Below are 16506 nucleotides of genomic sequence, written 5' to 3' on the forward strand. Positions count from 1 at the left end.
CGGAAATCTGCAATTTATGCAGCAAAAGTGCGGCATATTTGAAAAAATGCGTCCCCCGCATAAATATGCGGACTTTGGCTGATTATGCATTGAATCATGCGATCGCATAATCACGTTTTTCTGGAGGGACTGACTTTGGTCCACTGTGCTTTATTAAATCCAGAGTCAACGCAGCCGTCTACCAGGACATTTCCAGAGCACTTCATGCTTCCTTCATTTTCCAGCAGGATTTGCACCGGCCCACACTGCCAAAAGAACCAAAACCTGGTTCAGTGACCATGGTATCACTGTGTAATTACTGTGTGATTTCATGTAATATTCTAATTTTTTGAAATCCTGTTTTCGTGGGTTTTATGAGCTGGAAGCCCAAATTATGTACAAATAAACAACTAAATACTTGAAATCGTTTAAGTTGTGGGCCCTGAATCTATAATCTATGGAAGTTTAACGTTTTGAATGGAATTATGGAAATAAATAAACTTTTCCATGATATTCTAATTTTTTGGAAAGGGTCTGTATTACTACAGTGATATTTAACCCGTCTGTTATTGCTGTGAAAGACTCTCGCTTTTGGGGTTATTTGGTCTGTTGAAAGATGCTTTTACACTTTTAAATTTCCTTTTAATGTTCGATGGTTGAAGTGTGAGTAGATTAATGTCATCTCACTGTGACAGTTTTTTAACATATTGCGTTCATAGAGCGAGCGTTTCACTGATTGTTCACAGCTTAACTGAAGTTACACCCATAATTCATGCTAAGTGTCATGTGGCGCAGGAATAAGGTGGATTGGGTTCAGAAAAAGAAAAATAGTTTTCCCTTTTAACTAAGTACATTTTTCTGACTTCATTGATATATTTTTCTTGATTTAAACTTACACATTTTTCAGGAAAGATCCTAATATCTTCAGTCATTTTGCTTCTCCAGTAATCTTGATTTAAGAATGTTTCGATATTTGTACTGGAAAAGAAGATGCAGTCTGCTGCTGATGTGCTGATGCTCACAGAGGGGTGAAAGGTCACTCATCAGGACTGTGGACTGTTATGCAGGAGTGCATTATAAACTCATGGTCGTCGTACCTTTGCAGTGCAGTAGGACGTGTTGGTTGGTGGGGCTGAAGACGGCACTGAAGAACGTGCAGTGAGCTTTATACAGGTCACAGGTCAGACATCGGCGTGAAAATAAGTCCACTGTGGACACACTGCACACAAGAGGGACCAATCAGAGGCAGGGTTATTTTAGTTTTAAAAAGATTGTCCATTTTTGTTTTTTATTTTACTTTTTTTTTTTTCCAGTTAGTTTTAATGGCGCATTAATATTTCATTGTGATCAATACTTTTAGTTAGTATTTAGTTTTAGTTTTTAATATCATGGTAAAAGCCTTTATATTTGTAAATGTAAATTTGATTAAGGTGGAGTAAATTATCAAAAGACAAGAGTATCTAATACCTAACAAGCTACAAAAAATGAATTTAGCTGTTTTGCCATTTCATACAACTCAAAAATTCTATGAATCATGCAGTATTAAACACTTCCTAAATATTAAAACCTTAAAATATTGTCTGGAACAACAACACCAAAATGTAAAGCTTTTCACTTTGCATACACACTACCGGTCAAAAGTTTTAGATCGGTAAGATTTTTAATGTTTTTAAAAGAAGTCTCTTCTGCTCACCAAGGCTGCATTTATTTGATTAAAAATACAAACAAAAACAGTAATATTGTGAAATATTATTACAATTTAAATCAGCTGTTTTCTATGTGAATATACAGTAAAGTGTAATTTATTCCTGTAATGAAAGCATCATTACTCCAGTCTTCAGTGTCACATGATCCTTCAGAAATCATTCTAATATGATGATTTGATGCTCAAGAAACATTTATGATTATTATCAGTGTTGTTTTTTACATTTTTATTTCATGATGCTATGATGAATAGAAAGTTTAAAAGAACAGCATTTATCTGAAATAGAAGCTTTTGTAACATTAAACACTACCCTTCAAAAGTTTGGGGTCAGTAAGAATTTTTATTTTATTTTTGGGGGAAAGAAATAAAATAAATCAATACTTTTATTCATCAAGGATGAGTTAAACTGATCAAAAGTTACAGTAAAGACATTTATAATGTTAGAAAATATTCTATTTTAAATAAATGCTGTTCTTTTGAACTTCCTATTCATCAAAGAATTTAAAAAAAAAACTGTACACTGTTTTCAACATTGAAAATAATAATGAATGTTTCTTGAGCATCAAATCATCATATTAGAATGATTTCTGAAGGATCATGTGACACTGAAGACTGGAGTAATGATGCTGAAAATTCAGCTTCGATCACAGGAATAAATTAAATTTAAAAATATATTCAAAAAGAAAACAGTCATTTTAAATTGTCATAATATTTAACAATAATACTGTTTTTTTTATTTATTATTATTGTTTTTTATCAAATAAATGCAGCCTTGGTGAGCAGAAGAGACTTCTTTTAAAAACATAAAAAATCGTACCGATCTAAAACTTTTGACCAGTAGTGTATATATATATATATATATATATATATATATATATATATATATATATATACACATATATATATATATATATATATATATATATATATATATATATATATATACACACAACTTCTGCACCATAACCAGATCAGCAGACGGAATAAGTAAAAGATGCATTTGCTTCATTGTGAGAGTTTCTTAAGTGCACTTTAAATCTTCCCCTTTATTAAAATACCATAAATGTTTTCATTGCTGCTGAGTGACTGCCATGCATATGCTTTTATCAGAAGCAGAATCGTAAAAAACTAAATCCCAAACTGAACTCTGTCTTTCCCCACAGATACATTTTTCCATTAGTGGCTCACCACCGCTAATTCGCTAATTCTAATACATGCGATGCCATCTACTGGTTATTTATGGGTCAGCAACATTGATGGATCCACTCCTTTCAATCTCCGTTTTTAGTCAAACCACGCAACAAGAACGTATGCATTTTTCTCAGAAATCTCTGTGATAGTTTTCATTAATAATAACCTTGATCAGAGGCCTGGTTTCCCATCACTCATCTGAACACGCTTCTGTTGATCACAGTTTCTGTGACGACTGTTGTCAGAGTGACGCTTATTAAATCAGAACACAGCTTTGAAGTATTTCGAGAATCATTTTCTGAGTCTGACATTAGATAAAGGGCTGTTTTCTGTCCTGATCTGGAGGAACAAACATGAACGGACACGAATCTCACCTGTGGAGATGCCGGCGGGTCGGGGAGCCCTCTGTGCTCAGGAAATATCTGCAGAACACACACTGATTTATAGGGTTTTCAAAACACTGTGATCATGCATGATACAGTTAGATCATGCACCCCAAGAAAAAAAGTTCTTGTCTTGTTTTTCTTAAATCAAGATACATTTACTGGCAACTGACAACGATATTATGTCTTGTTTTCTGAAACATGTGCAAATTAATTGAGTTTTGCTCAAAACAAGAACATATATGAGCCAGTGGTGTCAGAAAAATAAACTTATTTCAAAAGGAAAACAAGATAATTTTTCTGGCCCCATTGGCAGATATTTGTGCTTGTTTTAAGTATAAACTTACTTAATTTAGATGATTTTCCCAGAAAACAAAATACATTTACTTGAGAAGCAAACTTACTTGGATATTAAGATTTTTTTTTAGATATTTGTACTGGAAAACAAGACAAAAATACTGAGTAAGAACTTTTTTTTTTTTTTGCAATATATAATGAAAATGCAGAAAACCGTGAAAAAATAAGTTCATCCCATGGAAATAGTTAGCTTTTTTGACAAGTTAACATTTCATCCTCTTTGAAACAGTGCCTATCAATAAGGTTGATATACTATATAAAATTGCACATTAAATTGACATTTTGCAATTTTCACAATTTAAATGTACACAAAAACAGACGAGTCACATGGAAAAAGTACGTACATCCTTACATTTTTCACACCTTCAAATCCATTAAAATTAGGATCAGATGTTCAGGACTGGGTGCCACTTAATGAGTCTTATTTAAACATCTCATATATGTGACCCTGGATGACAAAACCAGTCACATGGGTCAATTTTTTGAAATTGAGATTAATACATAATCGGAAAGATAAATAAATAAGCTTTCCATTGATGTATGGTTTGTTAGGATAGGACAATATTTGGTCGAGATACAACTATTGAAAATCTGGAATCTGAGGGTGCAAAAAAATCGAAACATTGAGAAAATCTCCTTTAAAGTTGTTCATTTATGTTGGCGATTGTGCTGCATTCACTCACAAAAATAAATGTTTTATATATTAACAGTAGGAAATTTACTAAATATCTTCATGGAACATGATCTTTACTTAATATCCTAATGATTTTTGGCATAAAAGAAAAATGGATAATTTTGACCCATACAATGTATTGTTGGCTATTGCCACAGATATACCCGTGCGACTCGTGACTAGTGACGTGATCCAGGGTCATATATAGTGTCTGGTGTTCCCTTCGCTTTTGAGGTGTGTGTGTGCGTGTCATCATGCCACGGTCTAAAGAGTTCTTGCGGATGCCTATGAGTCTGGCAAGGGATTTAACATCATTTCCAAATGATTTGATATACATCATTCCACTGTAAGGAAAATCCTCTACAAGTGGCACAGATTTCAAATGAATGCCAATATGTCCAGGACAGACCGTCCCAGAAAATTCAGCCCAAGAGCAGATCATATGTTTCCAAAACCAGGATCTGCTAGTAAGCAACTGGTGTCAAAGTACATGCATCTACAATCAAAAAAGAGATGGGAGGCATGCTAGTAAAAAGCCTTTGCTGTCTAAAGTTTCCCAATGAGCATATCGTCAAAGACCAGACCTTTCAGAGTAACATCCCAAGTGAAAAAACCTATACGAAAATGTATTTAAAATACATTTATTTCATAGCAAGTAAATCCATTAACACATTTACTGGCATATCGCTTAGACTTACATGGACTTACTGATATAAATATTATAATTAAACTTTATTTGGAGTACTTCTTTATAGCACAATGCACATTTCTTAATATTAAGCCTAAAATGTGTAATAATATAATATCACTATTATTAAGGATAGTAAGATCTGTATAATATATTTATTTAAATGCAAGATATTTAAAGTGTACCTAAAGTATACTTGCAATAGTTCCACTTTAGCATAATCAAATATACTTAAGTATATCTTTAGATGCACCTATTTCCGGATAACTAAAGTGCATAAAGTACAAAATTAGTTGTTCCAATTAGACAGACTTTAAGTATATCAGTTTAGTATACTAAAAGTACAATTGCAGGATATTTATATTAAGTACATAAATATAAATGTATTTGTAGTATACTTAGTATAAAATAAATGTATTTCTCTTTTTATTTTAGGTACACTTGGGTACATTAAAACTGAACCCAACTCTATATTTCAGATGCATACAGTGAATAGACAGGATTTTGATGCAAGATGAAAAATTGATGCTGAAAATTGGGCGAGTCAGAACAGATCCGAATGCCTTGATCAAAGAGGATCAGGTTATTTTATGTTTAAGAGAAAACAAACATCAAATCTCACAGCATTAGCTGTAACATTCACATACAAGCCTATGAACAGTGGAGGAAAACTAATACTGGATTTTGGGTGAGAGATAAATAAATATGGAAAAAAAATCTATATCTGGCCTTTGAGAATTGATTTTAAATCGACCACATTTTTAAAAGCCCCAATATGACCACAGTACCAGCAGAAATGTTTGGCGCAGACCAAAGCAGAAGAACCTCATCTGGCCTGTGAAGCATGCTGGGGGAATTGTTATGGTTTGTGGTTGCTTTGCTGCCTCAGGGACCGGACAGCTTGCATTCATTAATTCAACTATGAGTTCTGCATCATATCAATGAGTGCTTGAAGATAATGTGAGGCCATCTGTCTGAAAGTAGAAGTTGAACAGCAAGTGGACATTTCAACGAGGACAACGATCCTAAGAATGTTAGTAAATCCACCAAAGAACGGCTCAAAAAGAAGAAATGGAGAGTTATGGGATGGCCTAGTCGAAGCCCAGACTCGAATCCCACTGAAATGTTGTGGAAACGGGCAGAAAACCTTCATCTTGCAAATGAAAGACTATTGCATGGAAGAGAGGTCAAATATCCCAGCAAGCCAATGTTAGAGTGGACAATTATGCAAAATGCCTACAAGATGCGAAAGGGGGGCAACACTAGATACTGAGGCGAGGATGTACTTACTTTTTCTAAAGAAGAAATTCAAGGGACTTTTGTAGAATAAATGATTGAAAAAGCTCATTTTCTTTGTAGTTTTGTCCAAGTATATCAACTTTAGGTAACACTTTATTTTACAGTGTCCTTGTTACATATGTTACATGTACTTACTGTAGTAATAACAGTAAATTATGCATAATTACATGCAACTAACCCTCAACCAAACCCTAATCCTACCCTAACCTTATAGTAAGTACATGTAGTTGCTTAATATTACTCAGTACTTAAATATATAATTACACTGTAACAATGACACCTTAAAATAAAGTGTAACCCAACTTTATTAATAGGCACTGTGAATCAAATCAAATCAAACTTGCTGTTTTATGATTTTACTTTCATGCGTTCCACTTATTTTACAGCTTCTTCTTCTAAATTTTTCTTCTTTCTTTTTTTCTTGTACAGCACTTTGGTCAACTTAAGTTGTTTTTAAATTGTGCTTCATAAATTAACATTTAATTTATTTTATTGTATTGTATGCATGTTACGCAAGTATGACAGTGATAGAGACCCTGGTTTGTGTGTTGGAGTGAGTTCACAGCCGTGTTTTACTCACATGGTCTGTGCGTTCTCATCGTAAGCCAGAATCTGCGTCACCTCCCAGTTACCCGAGGTAAGATGACGCACCTCATTCTGATCCGCCCGCACCTAAATACACACACGAGATCATCAACACCAGACTGACGCGATCGCTTGTACAAACAGATTAGCAAATATTGGCATTACTCCTAGCCAGGGTTTGAAATTAACATTTTCAGCCACCGGCCAATTTGGCTACGAAATGTTTAAGTTATCGCCCATGAACCAGATTAACTATGTCACAGCTTTTTTTATATATATATATATATATATATATATATACACACATACACAGTATATACTGTTGTTAAATAAACCTAATGTAGGCCTTCCTGAAACCCTGAACCCTGTGGTTTACACTGATGTTAAAATAACACTTCTTATTCTACAGTAAAACACTGCTGTTCACTTTCAGAAGCTGTAGGGATGTTTTTTTGTCACAAAAAGGTAGGTTATATAATTTTAATTATACTTTAAAGATAATTTTAGTTTATTTTACACACTTTAAGCATTATCGTATTGCATATCGAATATCGCAATATTTAATTAGTTATCGCATATTGCATTTTTCTTCAATATTGTGCAGCCCTAATATATATATATATATATAAAATAAAATTTCTTATTCAAACAAAATCCTGTCATGCAGCATCTCCTCCCTTCCTCTTTCATCCTCATCACCAAAAATGTGTTTATATAATGTTATATATAAGATGTTGAAAAATAACAATGTCTTTTCTGTTAAACAAATGCTTTTTAATCTTCGCTATTACTTCAATGCAAATGAACAAGCGCGTTGTTATTTGTTGCGTAGTGATGTGTGTGTTCAAGTAAGCCAGATTCTGCACAATACGCTGTATTTAATATATCAGGATGACTCACAAGTTGAGGATTTGCGCTAAATCTGCGCAGATTTGTCTTACACGAACCTCCCCAGCAAAGTGAGTAAACATAGTAACACGCCAAATTGGCTCGTGATTTGACAGCATTTGGCGGGTGTTCATTTCAAACCCTGCTCCTAGCGTGTGTGTACCTGAGAGGTGAACATTGCGATGTGGTGAAAGTCTCCGCGTCCTCCCTGCTTCACCGGGACCGTCAGGAAGAAGCGGTTGCCGTCTCGTGAGAAGAACGGTTCCTGGTTCTGGAGCAGAGAACCAGCCAAGGAACACGAGATGCATTAAACTCATGAGACTGAAGATCACCAAGCAAACATCTAGTGGAGATTCACCTGTTTCGAGAGCCAAACTTCTGAGGTTTCCTCATGCCTCTGAAACGAAACATCATCACCATCATAATCATCATCAGCTCGTGTGTTAGTCTGAGTGTGTGTGACTGTGCGAGTACTTGTGAATATGTGCGCGTGTACTTGTGCATGTGTGATTGTTTGTGTTTGTGAGTATGCATGTGTGCGAGTGCATGTGTGAGTGCTTGTGTGTGTGTGCATGTATTTGTGCATACGAGTGCTTGTGCATGTGTGTTTGTGTGCGTGCGAGTACTTGTATGTGAGAGTGCATGTGTGAGTGCGTGTGTGTGTGTGTGCATGTGTGAGTGCTTGTGTGTGTGTGTGCATGTGTGAGTGCGTGTGTGCATGTGTGACTGCTTGTGTGTGTGTGCGCATGTGTGAGTGCGCATGTGTGAGTGCTTGTGTGTGTGTATGTGTGAGTGCTTGTGTGTGTGTGTGTGTGTGTGTACATGTGTGAGTGCTTGTGTGAGAGTGCATGTGTGAGTGCTTGTGTGTGAGAGTGCATGTGTGAGAGCTTGTGTGTGTGTGTGTGTACAGATGGTGCCCAACCAGAATGCCTATTACCGCCGCGCCAGCCGCCGCGGCGAAATCACCGCGGCGAAAATAAACCAGCCGCATTTCAAAGTCGTTCCCGAAATGACCGCCAGGTGGCGCAAAGGGACATTGTGCAAATCAGCAGCAATTGCCGTATTTTAAAATGTAAGTGGGTTAAATATAAAACCCTAAGCCTAATAGGCATATTTTCCATATATATAAATAGGCCTATAAGACTACGACAGAATAGAACTAAAGATAGAATCAATTTTAGAACTGAAAAAATAGAATCAAAAGTTAAAAATAGAAACGATATTAGGAGCAATGACGCTGAATATTTTTACTATTCTATTGAGGAATTAGATAAATGAAGAGCTCTCGTGAGCGATACAATTGCATAGTAATTTATAGTGATTTCAAAAGCAGTCCTTAAAAAAAAAAAAATACATGGAGTAGTGTGGCATAAATTTTGAGAGATTACGCGGAACGCGTTTTAGTTAAGATCCTGGTTTCAATGCCCTTAATCTATATTGGCTTGGCTACTGCTTTAAAAAAATGTCACAACGCGTTTTGAGATTGTTTTGAATTAAACATTGAAGTTTAAAATGTAGTGTTTTGGCACACCAGGCCGAGTGGCGTTACGCATTGTTCAAAAATCAGGTTTTATTCTGGCATGTTGAATTGGCGTTAGAATTTTTTTTTTTGATTTATTTGATTTATGAATTTAGATTTCGTTAGATTTTTTTTTTCTCATAACAGCTAAAATAACTTAATATATGCCTTGTCTTAATATGACCTACTTAATATAGGCAATAGGCATATAATAGCCTATATAATAAATTAGCAAAACTTGGCCACTAAATATTTAATTTTCAATTAGGCCTATTTGAATTATCACAATTAAAGTTTTAATTTTATTAAATTGAACAAGCGCAACAATCAGCATTTAATCAAATATTCTAAAAGATGTATTATTAATAATAATGTTATTTCAACATAATATTTCGTTATATCATAATATCGTTTTGTCGACATAATATGTGTGCGTGCAACAAGCAAGATGTGTATTTAAATCCGGTGATGCGTGCATTGATTTTTATCAATAAACTAGTGTTTTCTTGACGATCGCCATATTTGTAGTGAACGCACCTAGAGATAAATGCACATAAAGACATAATCTGATTATCAGAGAGTAGCCTTTTCTTTTCGTTTTGAATTATTTCGTTTGAAGGCATTTCAAGCTTTGTGTATTTGATGTATTTATCATGTCTGTGTGAGGCATACGCTGAGTTTCGTTAAGTTAGGATGAGATGCGCTCCAGCTGACGTGCAACGCAAGTGACCGCGCGGGCGCCTCCATGATTAGTGTCTGTTATATTTGCTTCTCTTACTTATAAGAGTTATAGGCAACTTACAGGCAATTGGTTGATGAAAAATTGGTTAAAATTAAGATACAATTTATAGAAAACGAAATTCACTTTAAAGAAAGGTTTTCTACTGAACAAAACTTAAAGTCCACATGAATTCAAAATTGACCATATTTACTTTGTTTGCCTAAATTGTTAGTTTTGTGGTGAACAATTCATCCATGCAAGTCAATCCACACAAAATTTTTTTTTGGCTTTGTAATCTTTAATCAAAATCTGAAAATGCCCCTCCCCTCTGCATTGGAGGACCTTCCCTGATGACGTATGTTTGACGGCTTGGTTTGGGAAACGCTTAACCACTCCCCTCAAACCGTTAGTCTGCTATGAGCGAGAGATGGAGAGGAGGAGCGCTAGAGTAAAACCCTGCCCTCTGTTCAATATTCCTTTTCACTGGGAAATACGTCACAGCACTGGAGAAAAGTCGTTTGCAACTTCCGGTTCACGCGGACTTTAATGAAGTGGTCAAAATCATGTCTGACCCACTCCATATCCATCTCTCGATATAGCCTAATGCATCCTATCTTAGGCTACTCGTGCTGTTCACTTTTCATATTCAACATAGATGGAAAAAAAATAATTAAATGAAACCTTGTAACGAATTCACACTGTAGGGTAGACTGTGTACAGTTGAGACACCTTAAATAAGTTGCGTTCGCAGCAAGCACAAGTTGTGATTTTTGCTGTGCACTTGCATATTAGTGTCAGCTGGGAAGGAAATATATAACAGACCTCTTGGAACTTTAATTGAATACATAGCGTTGGTAAAGCATACTGAAATTACATCCCTACAAATTTATTAGGCCCTACTGAAAATAAATGTATCGAATTTAAGCAAAGTAGCCTAAATGTTAAGACTGTAAGCCCTTTGCTTTTTACTTAGCCTATAAAGGACTCTTACAGCCGACTTTGTGTTAATATAATTTGTAGAGGATTTTTTTTAACTCAAACACTAACACTGAAATAAATGAAACTAAATTATTATAATTTTTTGGCACAGACCACGACGAGTGGCGCTATGCATTGTTCCAAAGCCAGGTTTTATTCTGGCATGTTGAATTAGTGTTCGACAAACGCGGCGGCGCGTTCATTTGAATGAAGAGCGCTTCTCGCTCGTGTGAGCGAACACACACTGGAACATTAGGCCATGTCGCAACGAGTGAATCGTGGCCGAGTGGTTGAACTTACGTTATGATCATTTAGATGACACGGGATCGAATCCCGAACTAACTTAGACTATTGATATTTTTATATTAGCCTATTAATGCATTTTATAGTCTATTGTTGATGCAGAGAGATTTGTCTAGTTCTAAAACATAGTTTTTTGCTTATAGCCTATTTACTAAATAAAATCACCATGCATTTCCATTTTACACTAAGGAACAAAATTATACAATGACTTTACTTCTGTAGCCTATAATAATTCCAATCGTAATTTCAAAAGCAGTTCTGTTAATATATAGGCCTATATATATATATATATATATATATATATATATATATATATATATATATATGACGTTTAAACGACAAACAATAAAATCAGAACCAGTATTTGCGTTCATGGTTCCAGTGGCAGTAATGCATCCACGGCTTTTCAAAATGTCACAAAGCGTTTTGAGATTGTTTTGAATGAAATATTGAAGTTTATAATGAAGTGTTTTGGCACACCACAACGAGTGGCAAACTCTTTGTTTTGTTTTGCAAACTCAGCTAGCCTGTGGGGGGTTTCGAGAAGGCAATAGTTGCTTTATCGTGGGGGTGCAGGACAGAGGTGTTAATGTTCCCTCTTTCATATGGAGAGTGTCGGAGCCAGCCTGATGAGCAGGCAAAGGCAAAGTTATTTTAAGGTTTAATCTCAAAATCTCCAAAAGTCCATAGCCTATGTACAGTAGGCCCTATATCTTATTAAATTATATATTGTAGTTTTATTGATTGTATTTAAAGGTTTTCCACACACAATTTCAATTTAGCAGATACAGAGCTATTTAATTCGCGACCCACCTCGTTTTATTGTAGGTGAATTCAGCAAGGCATGTTGTATCTTTGAAGGAACAAAAGCTATTTGTTACAGTTTTTTCTTTCGTGATTTGTGTGGATGACACACAGCGACATATACAGTATTATCAGCTGTATGGTGTTTTTTACGCTGAAATGCTTAATTTCGAAAAAGACCCGCCGCGCGCAGTGAGGGAGACCAAACTTACTAAAAAAATATCCAGCGCGAGAGAGGCAAAGAAAAACGCCTGTTCTTAATTTATGTTGCTTTGAACTTTTTTTTCGTTTTGTACCGTTTTCATTTTTTAATTTAGCTGCAATTTCTTTGACAATAAATTTAAAATGTTTCTTATTTTGCATCGCAAAGGGAATAAACTCTATCGAATCGATGCAACCCTGTTTAAATAAAACTGTCCCGACACTTTATTCATACCTTGAAATGTGCGATGGGTTTTCAAACTTAATTAATTTTCTTTTTCTTTTACATTTTCATTGTTTATTTTTTAATTGAAAGCAATACTGTATTGAAAGTATTTTTCTGATTTGTTCGATCTGTTTTGGAAAATGTCTACCGTTGCTATGGCCGGGTATTACTGTCAGTCATCTCAATCTCGTGAATGATTCACACACACAAAAAAACATAATTTAGCAGATTAAAGACGAGCTTCATCATCTTCATTTTCTGGTGCAATCGGCTGACAGTCTTCCTTCATCAGATATGTCATAGCGTGCAGCGGCTCAACTGGAATGTAGCAAATTTATGTTAATGTACAATTGATAATTAAACAAGATGATTGACTTTAATAAACAGATACATATTTAAGCATCATGAACGGAAAAACATAAACACTGTCGGCTATACTGAGATTCGATCTCAGATCGTTTGAAGCTCCGAGAGTCTATTGTTAATGCATTGACCACAGATATCGTCTGAATAGCCTAGGTCTACTATTTTCTCTGTTTTAAAAGTAAAAAAAAAAAAAAAAAAATTATGTCAAAAAATAAAAAAAGTGTTTTTACAAGACCTTGTGCTGTTTATTTATTTATTATTATTATTATTATTATGCAGATGTTAATTCAGCCATTCTGTTGGAAAAAGATTGTCCCTAATGTAAAATGGAAATGAATGGTAATTTTATTTTAAAAATATAAAATATTTAATAGCCTATAGGCTATAGGAGAAAAAAACAATATGGTGTAGCAATATTTTAGAACTATCAAATCAAATTAATAATAAAAAAGTAGCCCATGTTTGTTCGGGATTTGAAACGTAAGTTATAGCCTACCACTCGGCCACGAATTTGTTTTGTTTTATTTTGTTTGAAATGTATTTTTACATATTTTGCTTTCGTTAATGTTAACCAATTCTGAGCATAATAGGCCTATATTTTTTCCCTAAAAGTTTGTTTTATTCTCTGCTTTGTTTGTTTATATTTTAACATATTCAATCAGTCTCATTTTTGTTCAAATAATGATTTTTTTTTAATTTTTTTTTTTTTTTTTTTTAAATAAACAGATAGGAAGCTTACCTTTTAAAATACCGCAGTTGCTGCTGTTTTGCCCTGTCACTTGCCCGGTATAGCCTATAGTAATTTCGCGAACGACTTTGAAATTCGACTGGTTTATTTTTGCTGCGGCAGTAGTAATAGGCATTGTGGTTGATTATTTATTAAAGAATTCAACTGATAATCATAACAACGTAAGCCTAATTCTGAATATAAGAAATAATGCTTAAACCGACTAACATCGGTTAGCCTAGTAACTGCAAGTCCTGAAAATGTTTTAATTTTACGGTAAATTATTTTAATTTATTTCACTGTTATGTTTCAGTTAATAAATCTACAAACACATTAAAATAACACGAAGTAAATGACAAGTAACCTATTGACATAGCCTTTCTAAATTATAGAAAAACTGGGCACACAATGTTAACGTGTGTCTACTTTGTTTAAATTAAATGAATTTGAATTCGTTTAACCACAATATTTATCTTAAATTTATCTGTGACCTCAGCTCAGATTACTGCCGCGGCAGATTACGGCATTAAAGAGAATAAACTGACACTTTTCAAAGTCTGTGATTACAGCGCCACTCAGCGGTAAAAGGCAACAAATACACATCCCAATTTTGCCGCCGCGGGAACGGCGGCGGTAAAAGTCGCATTCTGGTTGGGCACCATCTGTATGTGTGAGTGCTTGTGTGTGTGTACATGTGTGAGTGCTTGTGTGAGAGTGCATGTGTGAGTGCTTGTGTGTGTGTGCATGTGTGAGTGCTTGTGTGTGTGTGTGTGTGTGTGTGTGTGTGCATGTTTGAGTACTTGTGTGTGTGTGTGTGTGTGTGCATGCAAGTGCTTGTGCGTGTGTGTGTGTGAGTACATGTGTGTTTTGAGTGTGTGTGTGCATGTGTGAGTGTGCGAGTACATTGTGTTTGTGCATGTGTGAGTGTTTGTGCGAGTACTTGTGTGTGTGTGCATGTGTGAGTGCTTGTGTGTGTGTGCATGCGAGTGCTTGTGCGTGTGTGTGTGTATGCGAGTGCTTGTGCGTGTGTGTGAGTACATGTGTGTTTTGTGTGTGCAAGTGCATGTGTGAGTGCTTGTGTGTGCATACAAGTGCTTGTGCGAGTACATGTGTTTGTGCGTGTGCAAGTACATGTGTGTGCGAGTGCATGTGTGAGTGCTTTTGTGTGTGTGTGTGTGCATGCACTTGTGCATGTGAGCGCTTGTGTGTGTGTGAGTGTTTGTGCGAGTACATGTGTACGAGTACTTGTGTGTGTGTGTGTGCATGTGTGAGTGCTTGTTTGTGTGTGTGTACATACGAGTGCTTGTGCGTGTGTGAGTACATGTGTGTTTGTGCTTGTGCGAGTGTGCGTATGAACACTTGTGTGTGTGAGTGTGTGTGTGTGTGTGTGTGTGTAAATAAATGTGTGAGTAGTGTGCCCGTGTGTGAGTGAACGTGTGTGTACCTTGATGCAGGCTCCAGTGGTAGAGTCACAGACGGTCAGAACTGAGACGTTCTGCGCTCGGTTTAACCAGCGCACCGCTGTCTTGGTCTTACTGATCCACTTCACCATCACCACATAGTGTTCCCTACAGACACAGAGACACACTAACACACCCGCTCCAGCCTCTGCACAGACACAAACACACTAACACTATACCTGAGCTTGAGTTCATCTGGTGGTGTGAGTTCTAGCGTGTGTGTCGGTCCGTACAAGTTGACTACAAATAGTTTGACCATTGGATTGGGTTGCCCAGCCTGCAAACACAACACACGTAAACACTTAATCACATCCAAAATAAAAGTTTGTGTTTACATAATATATGTGTGTGTGTATTGTGCATAATTATTTTGTATATATAAATACACACATATGCATGCATCTATTAAGGAAATATTTGCATGTATATATACTGTATATATATTTATACATCATTTATATTATATGCAAATATTAATATTTTACATATATAAATAATAGATTTTTCTTAAATATATACATGCATGTGTGTGTATTTATAAATACAAAATAATTATACACAATACACACATATATATTATGTAAACAAACTTTTATTTTGGAGCACTAATTTAAAATAACATCAAGAACAGAAACAATTAAATTTTTTCACCAAGGACAGATGACAAAACAAATTGTGGTCACACTTTATTTTACAGTGTCCTTGTTACATACTGTATGTTACATGTACTTACCATAGTAATAACAGTAAATTATGCATAATTACATGCAACTAACCCTCAACCAAACCTAATCCTACCCTAACCCTATAGTAAGTACATGTAGTTGCTTAATATTACTCAGTACTTAAATATATAATTACACTGTAACAATGACAAAATAAAGTGTAACCCAAATGGGATATTTCCTACAACACACAGCACACTATTAAGTCTCTAGATACTCGAGTCACACTTCGAAATGTCTGAATGTCCCAATCCCAATTAGAATCAAAGTGAATGTCTCCATCACGCTCTGGGTCATCACCTTATGTCACATGCACAAATCAGGGCACACTGCACATGTTTGGCTCTGCAGTGCTGGGTTAACAGTGCAAAACTAATGGCTGTTTCAATTTTTATTTTAATTTAATTTTTTTCTCGGCGTGCATGTTAACCAATGATTGCATTCACACCAAGAGCAGGAGCGCCGCGTGAGCAGCAGTGATGATGTGGGGGTTTCAGACCGAGTCTATTTGTGCTGCTCACGCTCAATTAAAGTGAAAGCACACTTTTGATGGACAAAATAAATATGATTTCACACAAAAACTGCCCCAAATGCACAGAATAAGCATGTCTTTATGTTGCATGTTTGTTGCATGTTTTAACAACAACTGGAAAATTTCAGAAAAGAAAATGAAGACTCAAAAATATTTATAGAAGATTTACCCATTTCAACTTGTTTTTAATTATTCA

General features: G+C 35.3%; 1 protein-coding gene across 2 annotated transcripts in view; it reads right to left on the minus strand.

The window, feature by feature from the left end:
* Positions 1 to 16506, minus strand: part of dpp10 (dipeptidyl peptidase like 10) — an 80169-nt gene that overhangs the window by 13022 nt on the left and 50641 nt on the right. For both annotated transcript variants that reach the window (XM_084122402.1, XM_084122401.1), the window contains exons 10-16: positions 15233 to 15330; positions 15038 to 15161; positions 8107 to 8145; positions 7912 to 8019; positions 6856 to 6947; positions 3250 to 3297; positions 1077 to 1198 (exon numbers count right to left, since the gene is read on the minus strand). In XM_084122402.1, coding sequence (XP_083978528.1) covers positions 1077 to 1198; positions 3250 to 3297; positions 6856 to 6947; positions 7912 to 8019; positions 8107 to 8145; positions 15038 to 15161; positions 15233 to 15330 — 631 coding nt within the window. The remainder of the gene's footprint in view (positions 1 to 1076; positions 1199 to 3249; positions 3298 to 6855; positions 6948 to 7911; positions 8020 to 8106; positions 8146 to 15037; positions 15162 to 15232; positions 15331 to 16506) is intronic.

Source organism: Abramis brama (assembly GCF_963993115.1).
Source record: "Abramis brama genome assembly, chromosome: 8".
NCBI lineage: Eukaryota > Metazoa > Chordata > Actinopteri > Cypriniformes > Leuciscidae > Abramis > Abramis brama.